Here is a 14,579-nt window from a genome sequence, read left to right as displayed (position 1 = left end):
GGAATAACATTTTAAAATATAATAAATTCTAATAAAATATTAGGATAAAATAATAAATTATAATAAAATATTATATAGGGAATAAAGTACCCCCTTTGTAAAATATAAGGATATTATAAGTTACCGAGGAGTTTCAGGACCATATAAAAACACGAGGCCGAAGGCCCATATTTTGCAAGAGGGGGTACTTTATTTATTATAATACACAAGTTTTAGTGAGTCAAGTGACAGAAATGACATCACTACTCACCGTTTATAAATGATGACATCAGAACTCACCGTTTATAAGGATATAATTTACAAGATATTCATGGCTTTTGTGTATTATAATAAAATATTGGGATAAAAAATAATAAAATATTGGGATACAATATAATAAAATATAAAATAAAATATTAAAATATTAAAACATTATAATAAAATATCATATATAATATACAGCTAGACATTCCTGGAATAACACCGATAGAGCGGAGACCTGAAACTTTAGTGAAGAAAGCTTAAAGGACATGTCAACCCCCACAACAAGAATTTAACCATTAACATGCCTCACTAGACTTCACATACCTATGGCGATATGCACATGCGCACTTTCTACTAGATAATCTTGAGCATGCGCATTAAAGAGGACTTGGGCTTTGGTTAAAAATCAGTGACCTCTCTAACACGTCTCCTCAGTTGATCCGCCAATTAGCAGATGGCATTGGCAGTTGCTATAGAGACATGACGATCCTAAACATTAAATCTATGCTCTCCACCGCTCCTAGCACTTCTTTCTACTGACTGCAGTGAGAGAGGAATAGAGCCGGAGACTTAAACTATTGAAGTGCCTTAGCCAACCAGGATTTTTTCTAAGTAAGTTCAAGAAGGCATAAAGTTTTATTGAATTAGAAACCACAGTGTAGAGGTCAGATCGGCACATGCGCAACGCAAACAGGAAGAGCGCAACCCAGAAAAATGTTCGCCGGGTAAATGATTGTACAGAGAGACAAAGAATGCATCGTTGCAGGAGGTGATTTTCACAGCGAAACTAATGCGGTTCAGGTTGGGATAAGGTAGTCTATACAGGCATGCCAAAACTGAAAAAAGGCTTGACATTTTGACAAACACAGCAGTTTTACCAGTGCGGGGCAACACTGCATTATATTTTCATTACTTTAAAACACTTATTTTTTGACGTTACTGTTCCTTTAAATGGTGGTCCCATGCCTTTGGAAATGGGTGTTGGTCTGGGCAGTTTCTCTCTCTTAAAAGCCACAAGCTGGGGAGGATTAACCTCATGGAACCAATGCTGTTGTCTAGGTTATCTCTCCCTTTGTAAGCTAATGGCGGGGGGAGGACTAAGCCCTATGATTGAAACAATGCCCAGGTCGGGAGACCTTTATTTCAGGTAATGCTCTTATGCCGGGAGGCTTTAGCATTTGATATTATGACTAGAGGTAAATAGTTAGGGACGGCCTTATGGGTTTTACCTTTACGTGGTATGGTGGCTTATCAATCTTATGATCATAATGTTGTAACTAAAAAAAAAAACCTAGTACAATCCACCACTTTTATCTGATGCAAGAGAAGACAATTCTGGTTGTATGAATGCTGCTTTAATACACAAAATAAAATGATAAATTAGTCCACATCTGATTCTGCAACCCCCCCACTGAAGCCCCAAATATTCAGTCACTGATAAAGAGTTCGGTTTGACTCCGCTCCTTAGAACTCAAAGTTGCCAAACTGAGTAGTGTGCCTGTTTGGTTTGGGCTGTGGCCTGTAGCCGATCCGGTCGTGAATGGTTTGCTCTCTGTTCTTGGGGTCACTATTGAGGGCCACGGCTGCATCCGTTTCTGTTGCGGATAAATCCACCTCCTCCCGCTGCTTTTTGCGACCCTGCAGGGATGAGAGTGAGCAGCAGTTCCAGGTGTAACTATTTATGTTCATGAACATCAGTAAGAAATGGTGAGTGTGTTGCTTCAATACAGATGATACTGCTCTCTGAAGCATCAATCTACCAATGAGATGTAGAGAATGTGACTTGCTCCATAGTTTGCACAACCAACTCACCTCTAAATCCTTTTTGATGCTCTCAAACTCCTCAATGTCATCCAGTTTCAGCTCCAGACGGGTGGGCTTCCTGCGCAGCATTGTAACCTGCCCCCACCCCAAGGCAAAGAGAGAGATCAGCTCTCAGCATTATAAATCACACACCCAGAACTCTGATTCCAGGCCTGGAGCTGGGCAGTCCTGTCCCACAGAGACAAATGCTTATTGACAAAAAAAAAAACCCCAGAGTGCAAGTACCATGTATAAAGGACCAATGAAATGACATCATTAGCCAACCATGACATCACCAAGCTAACTATGAGGTCACCTAGAATACCTACATGCAATGTAACAGCCTGACTGGTTGCTGTAAGGTGTAGTCCTATAACCTGGAGCCCAAACTTGCTTCATCCTTTAATTTCCATCACTGGAGAACAGCTAAGGAGCAGCTCCAGATTTACAAATCTGGGGCCCATAAGCCTTTGTGGCCTTCCCACAAATCCAGACCTGCTCAGGAATCATCCTCATCCCTCTCACCATCTCTATTATAACCCCATGAGGCCCTTCACCTTCCTTGTAGTTCCTGGAAATAACTATTTGACTGGAAAATGAGCTGCAAGTCCAAACCATAATTAGTATGGAGTCACCAATAGCAAGTGGGACACACAGTTAAGACCATTGTTCTCCCGGTCTCTTTAGCCGCCACAGGAGTTAATGGAGTCTTTAGAATTATTGTCACTGAAGCAGGAGAAAAGGAGACGTGACACTGACACAGGGAATTGTCTGTATAATGGGGAAGGGTTTCCTTGGTGCACAGACACAACATGGCAAACAGCCCGGCACTCACCCCTCATTATACTCCAACCACTGCACACACAGGGTTAAATCTTCCCTCTAACAATAAAGAAGGTGTAGAACAGGGGTGTCCAAAAGTTAGATCGGGATCTCCCAGTAGACCTCTAGCTGGCGATTAGTAGAGCTCAAGACACTGTCAACAAACACCTTGTCTAAATCACCCTCCTTTTTTATGCTTTTCATACAGATATTTATTCTGTTACAGTTAAGTAGAAATAGTTGTTTGTTCAAGGAAAACTATACCCCAAAATGAATACTTAAGCAACAGATAGTATATATCATATTAAGTGGGATATTAAAAAAAACCTTATCAAACTGGTATATATTTAAGCAAAGATCGCCCTTTTACATCTTTGACCATTTCGTGATGGTCTGTGTGCTGCCTCAGGGATCACCTGAGCAGAAATACTGCAGCTCTAACTGTAACAGGAAGAGATCACCTGACCAGAAATACTGCAGCTCTAACTGTAACAGGAAGAGATCACCTGACCAGAAATACTACAGCTCTAACTGTAACAGGAAGAGATCACCTGACCAGAAATACTGCAGCTCTAACTGTAACAGGAAGAGATCACCTGAGCAGAAATACTGCAGCTCTAACTGTAACAGGAAGAGATCACCTGACCAGAAATACTGCAGCTCTAACTGTAACAGGAAGAGATCACCTGACCAGAAATACTGCAGCTCTAACTGTAACAGGAAGAGATCACCTGAGCAGAAATACTGCAGCTCTAACTGTAACAGGAAGAGATCACCTGAGCAGAAATACTGCAGCTCTAACTGTAACAGGAAGAGATCACCTGACCAGAAATACTGCAGCTCTAACTGTAACAGGAAGAAGTGTTGAAGCAAAAGTCTGTTCATTGGCTCATGTGACCTAACATGTATGGTTTGTTGGTATGTTTGTGTGCACCGTGAATCGTACAAACCCAGGGGCGGCCCTTGTTTTTTAAAATATTCTATTACCCAATGGCACATACTACTAGAAAAGTATATTGTTATGAAAATGGTTTATTTACATGAATCAGGGTTTTACACATGAGCTGTTTTATGCAATATCTTTTTATAGAGACCTACAGTGTTTGGGGGTATTGTTTTCCTTTAAATATAGCAATATAAATTGTATTAGAATTCAATATAATACTAAAGTGCTATTTCCATGGAACAGAATAGTAACACAGTGTTTATAGATGTAGAGATGCTGATGGGACAACATGACTAAGAGTAGATCTGACATCAGTAAAGTGTGGGCTCTCCTGGTGTAGAAATACAACCCAGGGGATTCAACGGCGGTATAACTGGGCAAAGCTTGTGACTCATGACATAATGTAGCAGCACTCACTTCCCCTCTGTCCCCTACATTGCTCAGTTGTGAGACCCGGCAGTGCAGAATACACAGTGCAGAACACACACACACACACAATGACGGCTTCATATAAACCCAGTGAGTAGGAGCAATGAGTGAATTCGACGTTCTCTTTCATTTGCCCCCTTTAAGTGCGCGAACCCCTGAGAGAATAATTACCCTTTCCCTTACCCGGTACCCGCCACAGACTCCTCTTATCCCCAAGCCCTGTGGCCTCCCAGCCTACCTACTCTCTGCAGCTCAGCTCCCAGCAGCGCACTTCCTGTATCCCACCATGCGCCGCGCGCAGTTTTCTTTCCTCCCATCATGCACCGCTTCTTCCGCTGGCTGCCCACTGACCAGGAAGTTGTACGTAGGGAAAGCAGCAAGGAGCGAGAGCGGTTGAGTAGCTGGTGAGTGAGTGAATGAAGAAAGAAATAAATAAGCAGGAGGGTTCCCTGGATGTTGTGTGCAGTGCGGGAGTGGAGCAGTAACAGGCAGTTGTTGGTAGGGCTGAACTACAACTCCCAGAATGCTCTCGCGCACGTTACAGAGGAATAGCGGGAGGGGCTGTATAACAAGAGATGAATTATAATTGGTACAACACTAACACTATATATAATAATGAACCCACTCCCTCGCCTCCATGTTTGTTTGGGGCAAACTGTATCCGAGTCCCCTGGGCTGCTGGGAAATATCCATCAGTCTCTCATTGCAGTTTGAGTGGGAAGGTGCGTGTTGCACTGTGGGTTGTGACTGTGTGACTGGCCTGCATTTGTGTGTCTGTATTTATATATATTATATGTGTATAACCCTGTTAGTCCTTTCTCCGTGTGTACAGAATGCAACATGTCTGATGATGAGGGTCCCCCTGTGGTGAAAAGGTCCCGCATATTCTATGGCAGCCTGGCAGATAAAGAGAAGGAGCGTCTGGCCAAGGGAGAGGCCCCGCTGGGAAGGACTGCGGTCAGGGCAGGAATTGATGCTGGAAATATTAACATTAGCGGAGGTGAGTCTCATACTGACTCATGTGCACCTTCTGTTCTGACTGACGCGCCCCTTCTGTTCTGACTGACGCGCCCCTTCTGTTCTGACTGACGCGCACCTTCTGTTCTGACTAACGCGCACCTTCTGTTCTGACTGACGCGCACCTTCTGTTCTGACTGACGCGCACCTTCTGTTCTGACTGACGCGCCCCTTCTGTTCTGACTGACGCGCCCCTTCTGTTCTGACTGACGCGCACCTTCTGTTCTGACTGACGCGCCCCTTCTGTTCTGACTGACGCGCACCTTCTGTTCTGACTGACGCGCCCCTTCTGTTCTGACTGACGCGCCCCTTCTGTTCTGACTGACGCGCCCCTTCTGTTCTGACTGACGCGCCCCTTCTGTTCTGACTGACGCGCCCCTTCTGTTCTGACTGACGCGCCCCTTCTGTTCTGACTGACGCGCCCCTTCTGTTCTGACTGACGCGCCCCTTCTGTTCTGACTGACGCGCCCCTTCTGTTCTGACTGACGCGCCCCTTCTGTTCTGACTGACGCGCCCCTTCTGTTCTGACTGACGCGCCCCTTCTGTTCTGACTGATGCTCACACTAACCCTTCCTTCCACCGTTCTTACAATGGTTTCACAGGGGAGTCGTTTGACTTGGAGGAGCACATCAGTGAGAGGCAGGCGGAGGTCCTCGCAGAGTTTGAGCGCAGAAAGCGTGCGCGTCAGATAAACGTCTCCACTGATGACTCAGAGGTGAAGGCGTGTCTCCGAGCCCTTGGGGAGCCCATTACGCTCTTTGGGGAGGGGCCAGCGGAAAGGAGAGAGCGGTAAGTGTCGGCACCCACTGCCATTTCCCTGAGTGACTATATGACCCTTATACTGAGTGTAGCAGCAGCCTGGGGGTTCCCCTTGAGCCTGACAATCTCTTGCAGCTTTCTGCTTTTATAGGTTAGTGCAATGCATCCCAATGCTTAGCAGTATAGATTCCCTTCACTTCCTGTTCATGGGCTGCTCTCCTTCCACTGTTCACTCAGGGACAGGCTATATTCTTGTATACCTCCACCCTCCATTGCATTGCTCTGTATTGCCCATTGTATCCATAGTCCGTACTGAAACTCTGCTCTGTGCACCTCTAGCTCCATCTAGTGGGGTGAGTGCAGCAATGACAATGGAGCTCACATGCCCACAGTATACCTATGTGTCTGTATAATGTATATACTTATTATTTATAATATTAACCCCCCATGTTTCAGCCTGAGGAATGTGCTGTCAGTGGTGGGCACAGACGCCTTGAAGAAAACAAAGAAAGACGAAGAAAAGAGCAAGAAATCGACTGACGAGGTACAAAGCTGCTCTATATACACTGACTGTGAGATACAGACCCACCCTCTGGCTCCTCCTCCTGTATCATCACATTGTCATACACTAACCCCTCTCACTAATTAATCATGATTTCATTTGCGTCTATGGGTTCTGCTAATCAGAACCTTTTTTCCTTTCTGCAGACGGCAGACACATTCACTAGTACATACAATAGTAAATTGTTCTGCAGCTGATTGCAAGCTCTTTTTATTTATTTAATTTTTTATCTTTTCTGTAGTATCAGCAAACCTGGTATCATGAGGGCCCCAATTCCCTGAAAATGGCTCGTCTGTGGCTCGCACACTACTCTCTCCCTCGGTATGTACCCGGGCCAGTTAATGGGGGGGGGGCTGCTGGATTCTGATCTCGTTGTACTAAGAGTTAATTGACATATAGAAAGCAAAATGCCAGTTGGTTTGTGCTGAGTGACTGCATTAAAGCGCCAGTTTCAATGCTGTAGTGACAAGCTCAGTATTAAAGGGCAACCTTTCCTCTATGCAAACCAATGCTGTGGATATAATGTATTATGGAAATAATATCATAAGCTAAACTTAAAGGGCTCTTGTAGGACTTTGTTTCCTAACCTTAGGTCTCCTGATGCGGCTCAACTACAACTCCCAGCATTCTTAAACATTTAATCAAGGCTAAATGCATGCTGGGAGCTGTTTTCTTAAAGGGCACAAGCACTGGGCACATCTAGGGGCCCGTAACATGTAACACCTTTGGTTCTCTAGGGCCCTGAAGCGGCTGCAGGCTGCACGAGAGAATCGGAGTATCCCAGAATCCACCAGAACTTCCCAGAAACAGGAAGTGAATAAATCACTGCAGGTGAGGTCCAGCCTTTTAAAGAGACAGGCAGTTACATAGTAGCTGAGACTGAAACAACGACCCATTTCCATCTTGTTCAGCTTTTAATTGTGATGTTCTCACCTCTGAGTCTGACTTGCCCCATTCGTTTCCTGCATTTCAGTCCCTGAACAATTTCTGCAGCCAAATCGGAGACGACCGGCCGCTGTCCTTCTGCCACTTCAGTCCGAACTCCAAGATGTTGGCCACGGCCTGCTGGTGAGATGAAGGGGATGATGGGACCCCAATTCTTTGGGTTTTGCATGGAATATATTCTTGAATGTTCCATAGAGAGGCCCCGTCCTGCAGGCACTCTGATTTCTCTATTCAGGAGGACAGGAAGTGCAGGGACTGAACCCCCATTCCTATGTGTATGGGATGTAACACGGGGTGATTATAGTGACCACACTTTTTACCCCGTGGGGGAAGAGGATAAATAATCCGTTATGGGTAAGTTAATAGAAATCTCTCTCTCCATAGGAGTGGACTTTGCAAGTTATGGTCGGTGCCAGACTGCAACCCGATCCGAACCCTAAGAGGTGAGAGTGTTACCCCTTATTCTTTGTACTGCACCCAATCCACTTTTCTTTCCTCCAGTATCGGATACTGAGGTGCTGCTACTGAGGTCCTCTCCCCTGTTCACAATACCTTGCTGGTCCTTTGTGCTGCTGGCTGCCATTGCTTGTTTCATCATTCCCTTTTCTCCTTCCTGTTGATTTCAGGGCACAACACAAATGTGGGTGCCATAGTGTTCCACCCAAAGGCCACACTCTCATTGGAAGAGAAGGATGTGAATTTGGCTTCCTGTGCAGCTGATGGCTCCGTCAAACTGTGGAACCTGGAGAGGTAAGTGCTCCGTGTGTGTGTGTGCAGGGGAGTAGATGGCATGAGTTGGATCCTGAGCTCTAACACCCCCACACTGACTTGCAGAGTTTTAGGGTGCAGCCGGGGGACATGAGGTTTTGCTTTTATGTGTAATGATACAAATGACCACAAGTATCACTTCAACATTTTATTCCCAAATTCCCGTCGGCAGAACCAGTACATGAAATGGTTGTATTACAGTAATGTTTAACCTGGGGCGAGATGAGAGGCCTGGGTAATGGAGTTTCTCCAGGCTCCTTAGAGCAAGGCCTGGGTAATGCTGGGTGCGGGGAGTTTCTCCAGGCTCCTTACACCAAGGGCTGGGTGCGGGGAGTTTCTCCAGGCTCCTTACACCAAGGGCGGGGAGTTTCTCCAGGCTCCTTACACCAAGGGCTGGGTGCGGGGAGTTACTCCAGGCTGGTGTAATTGAGTGTAGTTATAATGCAGGGGTTGCCCGGGTGAATGATTCCACACAGGACTGTGCCATTCCCTAGGGGTGCCGCTACTCCCAGGGCTCCTCTAATGTCACCTGCCTGCTGCTCTCTAATCATGAGTCGCAATGCCAGGAGGGAAGTGGGGGGACCCAGGGGGGGGGGAGGTAATGGTGCAGCTGGTACAGAAGCCAAAACCTGCTCATTCTTTGCCAATTGTTTTGTGCCCAGCGATGAGCCCGTGGCTGATATTGAAGGGCACTCTGTGAGGGTGGCGCGAGTATCTTGGCATCCTTCTGGAAGGTTCCTGGGCACCACTTGGTGAGTAATAAACATGTGGGTAGTGAGACTTGGGGCGCTGTGCAAGGAATTGTGGGAAATGTATTTGGCTATTTCTCCCCTAGTTATGATCATTCCTGGAGACTGTGGGACCTGGAAGCCCAAGAGGAAATTCTGCACCAGGAGGGACACAGCAAAGAGGTGTACGACATAGACTTCCATTCAGATGGGTCACTGGCTGCCACCGGGTAGGTACCCCTGATACTCAGTGTTCCGGGGGAGGGAGGTGCCAGTAAGTGCCCCTAATGCCCAATCTCCTCATTATTACAGGGGCCTCGATGCCTTTGGCAGAGTTTGGGATCTGCGCACTGGCCGCTGCATTATGTTCCTGGAGGGGCACCTCAAGGAAATCTACTCCGTCAACTTCTCCCCCAACGGGTAAGTAGTCGGGGGCAGAACCCTGATAGGGGAGGGGGCAAATTGGATTTTGCTCGTCCCCTTGTCACGTGTAATACAGCACCAATAGGAACCATCAGCCAGTTCTTCATTAGATTCTCTGTACTTCCTGCTCCTTCCATTTCCCAATGGTCAGCGGGAAATTCCCCCATAAATGTACATTAGAGTCACTTACCCAGAGCCTGAACATGGGAAAGAGAGCAGCCCAGGAGCAGGAAGTACAGAGAATCAGAGCTCTGTACCTGGGTAAGTACTGGGGGAGATTGGATTCACTTACCCAGGGGGAGGTTCCTGTCTGACCATGGGAAAGAGAACAGCCCAGGAGCAGGAAGTACAGAGAATCAGAGCTCTGTACCTGGGTAAGTACTGGTGGAGATTGGATTCACTTACCCAGGGGGAGGTTCCTGTCTGACCATGGGAAAGAGAACAGCCCAGGAGCAGGAAGTACAGAGAATCAGAGCTCTGTACCTGGGTAAGTACTGGGGGAGATTGGATTCACTTACCCAGGGGGAGGTTCCTGTCTGACCATGGGAAAGAGAGCAGCCCACGAGCAGGAAGTACAGAGAATCAGAGCTCTGTACCTGGGTAAGTACTGGGGGAGATTGGATTCACTTACCCAGGGGGAGGTTCCTGTCTGACCATGGGAAAGAGAACAGCCCAGGAGCAGGAAGTACAGAGAATCAGAGCTCTGTACCTGGGTAAGTACTGGGGGAGATTGGATTCACTTACCCAGGGGGAGGTTCCTGTCTGACCATGGGAAAGAGAACAGCCCAGGAGCAGGAAGTACAGAGAATCAGAGCTCTGGACCTGGGTAAGTACTGGGGGAGATTGGATTCACTTACCCAGGGGGAGGTTCCTGTCTGACCATGGGAAAGAGAGCAGCCTGGCTAAGTACTGGAGGTAATACACTCCTACACGGTCTCCTTCTTTTACTCCCTGATACCCCATAACATGGATTAATGCTTCCCCCAGGTACCACATTGCTACTGGGAGTGGAGACAACTCGTGTAAAGTGTGGGACCTGCGGCAGCGCCGTTGCATTTACACCATCCCTGCTCACCAGAACCTCGTCAGCTCCGTCAAGTTCCAGCGTGAGTGCAACTCCCTTTTACTTACTGGGGGGGGGGGATCTTGGGTTGTCAGTCTGTAGGCACACACTGGGGGTCATTTATAAACTCTGGGCAGTAACCCATGGCAACCAATCAGATGTTTGCTTTCAGTGTGCAACCTGCAGCTGGCTGAAGCAAGCTAATCACTGATTGGTTGCTATGGGTTACTGCCCAGGTGCAGAGTTACCCAGAGTTTATAAATGAGCCCCAGTGTGTTTCCCCTGAGATTGTCTCCCCCTGAGGGACAAGCTGTTTACTACAAGTGACACGCGGGTGCTGCTGTGTATTATAGACACCCCGTGTTCTGGCTCTTTATTATTATTATTATTATTATTATTATATCATTATAATTATGAGGTGATAATGGATCCCTTGAAGTGGGGAAAAAGATGCCTGATGTTGGGCTGCCCCTTACCTGCCCTTGTGTTGGGGAGATTCCCCTGGTGGGAAGGAGAGCAGCCCACAAGCATTGAGGCAGGAGGACAACAAATGACATCATACCCTCTCTCATTACACAACAGCCACCAGTGGGAATTACCTGCTGACCGGCGCCTACGACAACACGGCCAAAGTGTGGACACACCCCCTGTGGGCGCCATTAAAGACTCTCGCTGGCCACGAAGGGAAAGTCATGGGACTGGACATTTCATCAGACGGAGAACTAATCGCCACCTGTTCCTACGACAGAACCTTCAAGCTGTGGGCGGCCGAGTCCTAATATCACCCCCCACAGTGACTCTTCAGGGTGTTCAGATAATTGAATGAATTGCTTCTAAATCCCAACTGCCAGGCGTGTGGCCCTCCTGTTACGTCTCCCATATCCTCCTGTTGTTAAACTACAACCTCCATATCCTCCTGTTGTTAAACTACAACTCCAGTATCTTCCTGTTGTTAAACTACAACTCCCATATCCTCCTGTTTTTAAACTACAACTCCCATATCCTCCTGTTATTAAACTCAACCTCCATATCCTCCTGTTGTTAAACTAAAACTCCAGTATCTTCCTGTTGTTAAACTACAACTCCCATATCCTCCTGTTATTAAACTACAACTCCCATATCCTCCTGTTATTAAACTACAACTCTTTAATCCTCCGTACAGTGGAAGGCCACATGCCTGGCTTCTCTAATACCAGAACTGTTGGTGCTGGGGGGCCCCTGCACTAATGAGATGTTTTGTTACAAATATTTTGTTTTTATATTCCATTAAAATAATTTCCTTCTTCTCCTGTGCCCGTTGGTATCTCATCCCTGCCCCCGCCGTGCCCATTATATTCTGTTGCACTGGTTTCCCAGGGACAAGACAAAAGCCCCAGTTATTGGGCAGCGGGTGTTTCTATTCATTACACAAACACAATTAGTCAAAGTGGAATCTTCTCCAGTTGTGTGTGCCAGGGGTGCGGGGAGTTGGGCACAAACAGACACACAATGGGCTCCCTGTGCTGCATAACAACTGCCGCCTTGTGTTTAATATAAAGGCGAGAGAATAACCCTGTCAGCCAATCAGAATGCGACTCCTGATCTAGCTCAGTACTGGCCAACTGGGTTTGCTGATGAGTGGCTAAACGTGCCAATGGTACCGCTCTCCGGCTCAAGAGCTGATTGGTTCTGGGTTTCAGAAGAGGATCTGTCTGTTCCGACTCATGACAACATTGCACAAGCCCAGGTCTTTTAATGAGACCGTAATGTTAGTTTCAGGAGTCACAACCAGTAGAGCATAAAAAACTGAGACGTAACTATAAAAGCGGTTGGACTGTGTATTGGGAAGATATAACACACACACTGTACCCCCCAATAGCATTTCATATATCCCCCCCCCCCCACACACATTATAAGCATTGGGTTAATTCCCCCATTTGTTCCTCTGTCCATCGTTAGTCACATGTTGTGGGGATTTTGATACGGATTTGATACCCATGACATAAGGCACTGCTCCTGCTGTGATTGGTGGAAGAGATATTCCATTGTCTTTATAGGACACCAAAGCTGCAGGGAGTTACAGTTGCGCCCAGTGAAGGCAGAAGCACAGAAATAACACTGAGATGAGCCACAAAGCTCTCGGGCCCCTGGGACATCCAGTCAAGCGCAGATTATGTTTCAATACTGTGGCAGCAACATGGCAGCTTCTTGTCACAGTCGGTAAAACTTCCAGGGCCAAGCGGCAGCCATTGTTTCTTACATTTTAGTTGCACCCCCCCATGATGGTTTTACCTTTGTCCCCAAATGAACTTGCGAGTCCAGAAGATGGAGAGGATGAGGAAGAGTGTGACGCCGATGATGAGGAGCATGAGGTAAGAGAACATGCGCAGTTGGGGGTTCTGGAAGCAGTGCCAGAGGGGTCTGTTACTAGGGATGGTGGTGAGGGGCGACTGCGATTCAAACGACGAGCCTGACTCCTCCCCCACGCTGACCGTGTAGATGGACGGCGGCCGCTGGAAAAGGGGCAGTTTGAGGGAATCCTTGAAAGCAAAGAACGGAGGAGGCGGCAGTTGCTCGGCCTTCACTTGGCTCAGGATGGAGGTGTTGGTGGGGAGGTCGGTGACCCCATGCTCCTCAGGCAGGACGGTGATGTGGCGGCACAGTGGGCAGGGGATGCGGTTGTGGATTTGGGAGGCCTGACTGAGCCGCTCCAGACACTCCATACAGAAGCAGTGGTTGCAGTGCAGCAGTTTGGGGGTGCGGAAAGTGGGGGTGTAGGGATTCCAACAAACAGGGCAGTCGCAGTCTGGATCCAGTTTAACTGTGTCGGCCATGATTCCCTCTCTGGTGCTCTGATCAACTAGAGAAATCACAAATATATTAGACTTGCTGCCCCACAACTACAACTCCCAGCATCCCCTGTGCCAACTGTAAAGCCAGGTCACCAAACAAGCAAATCTTTCTCCTGAAGGAGCGAACCATTGGATCACACCTGATGAAGGGCGTGTGGGGCCCGAAACATGTTGTGTTTGGTAGAAATAATGTTGTGTTTGGTAGTCTGAAATAAATCACTTTGTAGCAGTCATTCTGCCTCTGGATTGCTCCCCTCACTCACTGTATGTACACTTACTCACTGACTTACACTTACACTAAAGACCTGCAGAGAAGTCTTGGAGTAAAGAAGCACCAGGGTAATGGAAAGCTTAGCCGTGCGCTGAATTCATCTAGTATCGACATTGGATCCACTGGGGTGACGCAGCAATTCGATTACGTGGTCATGGGAAAATAAAAGCTGCCAGATGGGTGGGGATGTTAGAGGGTCCCATACACGGGCAGATACGATGCAGCTTAAAGGTGTCTTTACTTGCCCTTTAATGAAGGTGAGGCTTATGGGAGACAATGGGACTCTTTCTACCTCCGTCTTTATACAGAATTCCTGCCCTCGCTGCCAACCCAATGCCATAACTAATTCCTACTCACCTGCCCTCCACAAACACAAGGAAACGTTGCCCCCCCCTGCACCAGAACAGGAAGAGAGACCCCTCCCCCTTATCTGCAGCCCCCACAACTCACCGTGACCCCACAGCACAATCCCCCGCTCCCACAGGTGTTGGAACAATCCGTCTCGGCTCCCTGGCATCACCCAGGTGTCTCTCCCCTGCACCTGTCTCTTTAACTCTCCTCCCTGCCCCTCCCAAATAATCACATTGCCCTCCCCAGGGCTTCTCTCTGCTACAGATCCGGCTCTGAGCCCTGAGGGACAGGATCTCCTCCTCCTCCTGCTGCTGCTGCTCAGGATCTGAGCAAACAGCCGGGTGCTGCAGGAGATGGGTTACCCCAAACTCTGGCCTTGGCCTAGTCATATGGATTCTCCCAGAAATCCCCCCACAGCAGCTCCTCATTATAATGGGTCTGACTCTTGAAACAATGTAGCAAAAGCCAATTCTCAATTGTTTCAGGAGTCAGAACCATCAGGGAAGAGAACAGCAAGAGACAGTCAGATCCAGCCTGACCAGTGACCAACTCTTTACTGAACAGTGCGTTGGGCTTAGCCCACAAGCAGGGTCTGGTCTGTGTCCATACTTGTATATT

General features: G+C 47.6%; 3 protein-coding genes across 9 annotated transcripts; 1 reads left to right on the top strand and 2 right to left on the bottom strand.

Moving 5' to 3' along the window:
• Positions 1–1,582: 1,582 nt before the first annotated feature.
• Positions 1,583–4,609, bottom strand: cdc26.L (cell division cycle 26 L homeolog). 3 transcript variants are annotated; one of them, XM_018229390.2, is made up of 3 exons: positions 4,482–4,609; positions 2,056–2,142; positions 1,583–1,881 (listed from the first exon to the last, which is right to left on the bottom strand). In XM_018229390.2, the coding sequence occupies exons 2-3, from the start codon at positions 2,134–2,136 to the stop codon at positions 1,708–1,710; spliced, it is 255 nt and encodes an 84-aa protein (XP_018084879.1). In that variant the 5' UTR covers positions 2,137–2,142; positions 4,482–4,609; the 3' UTR covers positions 1,583–1,707. The 3 variants fall into 3 exon arrangements, with proteins under 3 accessions (XP_018084879.1, XP_018084878.1, XP_018084880.1); XM_018229389.2 differs by having other exon boundaries at positions 4,486–4,595; XM_018229391.2 differs by lacking the exon at positions 4,482–4,609 and adding an exon at positions 4,427–4,477.
• On the top strand, positions 4,521–11,793 carry prpf4.L (pre-mRNA processing factor 4 L homeolog). 5 transcript variants are annotated; one of them, XM_018229054.2, is made up of 14 exons: positions 4,521–4,647; positions 5,076–5,243; positions 5,863–6,049; positions 6,476–6,563; positions 6,823–6,902; positions 7,319–7,412; positions 7,555–7,649; positions 7,911–7,969; positions 8,153–8,276; positions 8,957–9,046; positions 9,130–9,252; positions 9,335–9,442; positions 10,433–10,551; positions 11,091–11,793. In XM_018229054.2, the coding sequence occupies exons 2-14, from the start codon at positions 5,084–5,086 to the stop codon at positions 11,285–11,287; spliced, it is 1,524 nt and encodes a 507-aa protein (XP_018084543.1). In that variant the 5' UTR covers positions 4,521–4,647; positions 5,076–5,083; the 3' UTR covers positions 11,288–11,793. The 5 variants fall into 5 exon arrangements, with proteins under 5 accessions (XP_018084543.1, NP_001087652.1, XP_018084544.1 ...); XM_018229055.2 differs by having other exon boundaries at positions 4,625–4,741; XM_018229056.2 differs by lacking the exon at positions 4,521–4,647 and adding an exon at positions 4,809–4,832.
• Positions 11,794–12,392: 599 nt separating this feature from the next.
• On the bottom strand, positions 12,393–14,167 carry rnf183.L (ring finger protein 183 L homeolog). The gene is made up of 2 exons (XM_018229388.2): positions 14,061–14,167; positions 12,393–13,347 (listed from the first exon to the last, which is right to left on the bottom strand). Exons 1-2 carry the CDS (start codon positions 14,125–14,127, stop codon positions 12,776–12,778), a joined length of 639 nt encoding a protein of 212 aa, XP_018084877.1. The 5' UTR covers positions 14,128–14,167; the 3' UTR covers positions 12,393–12,775.
• Positions 14,168–14,579: the final 412 nt, after the last annotated feature.

The sequence above is a fragment of the Xenopus laevis genome, chromosome 8L (assembly GCF_017654675.1).
Source record: "Xenopus laevis strain J_2021 chromosome 8L, Xenopus_laevis_v10.1, whole genome shotgun sequence".
In the NCBI taxonomy this organism is placed as follows: domain Eukaryota; kingdom Metazoa; phylum Chordata; class Amphibia; order Anura; family Pipidae; genus Xenopus; species Xenopus laevis.
Note: the sequence above shows the minus strand (reverse complement) of the source record. Positions and strands in the feature narration are given on the sequence as shown.

Coding starts and splice junctions, on each gene's coding strand:
- cdc26.L (XM_018229389.2), bottom strand. CDS start 4,563: ATGATGGGAGGAAAGAAAACTGCGCGCGGCGCATGGTGGGATACAGGA. Junction 2,143..4,485: donor TGGGAGCTGAGCTGCAGAGA/GTAGGTAGGCTG, acceptor GGGTGGGGGCAG/GTTACAATGCTGCGCAGGAA. Junction 1,882..2,055: donor GCATCAAAAAGGATTTAGAG/GTGAGTTGGTTG, acceptor TCATCCCTGCAG/GGTCGCAAAAAGCAGCGGGA.
- prpf4.L (XM_018229053.2), top strand. CDS start 4,881: ATGTTTGTTTGGGGCAAACTGTATCCGAGTCCCCTGGGCTGCTGGGAA. Junction 6,050..6,475: donor CCAGCGGAAAGGAGAGAGCG/GTAAGTGTCGGC, acceptor CCCATGTTTCAG/CCTGAGGAATGTGCTGTCAG. Junction 7,970..8,152: donor CCCGATCCGAACCCTAAGAG/GTGAGAGTGTTA, acceptor TGTTGATTTCAG/GGCACAACACAAATGTGGGT.
- rnf183.L (XM_018229388.2), bottom strand. CDS start 14,127: ATGCCAGGGAGCCGAGACGGATTGTTCCAACACCTGTGGGAGCGGGGG. Junction 13,348..14,060: donor GATTGTGCTGTGGGGTCACG/GTGAGTTGTGGG, acceptor TGATTTCTCTAG/TTGATCAGAGCACCAGAGAG.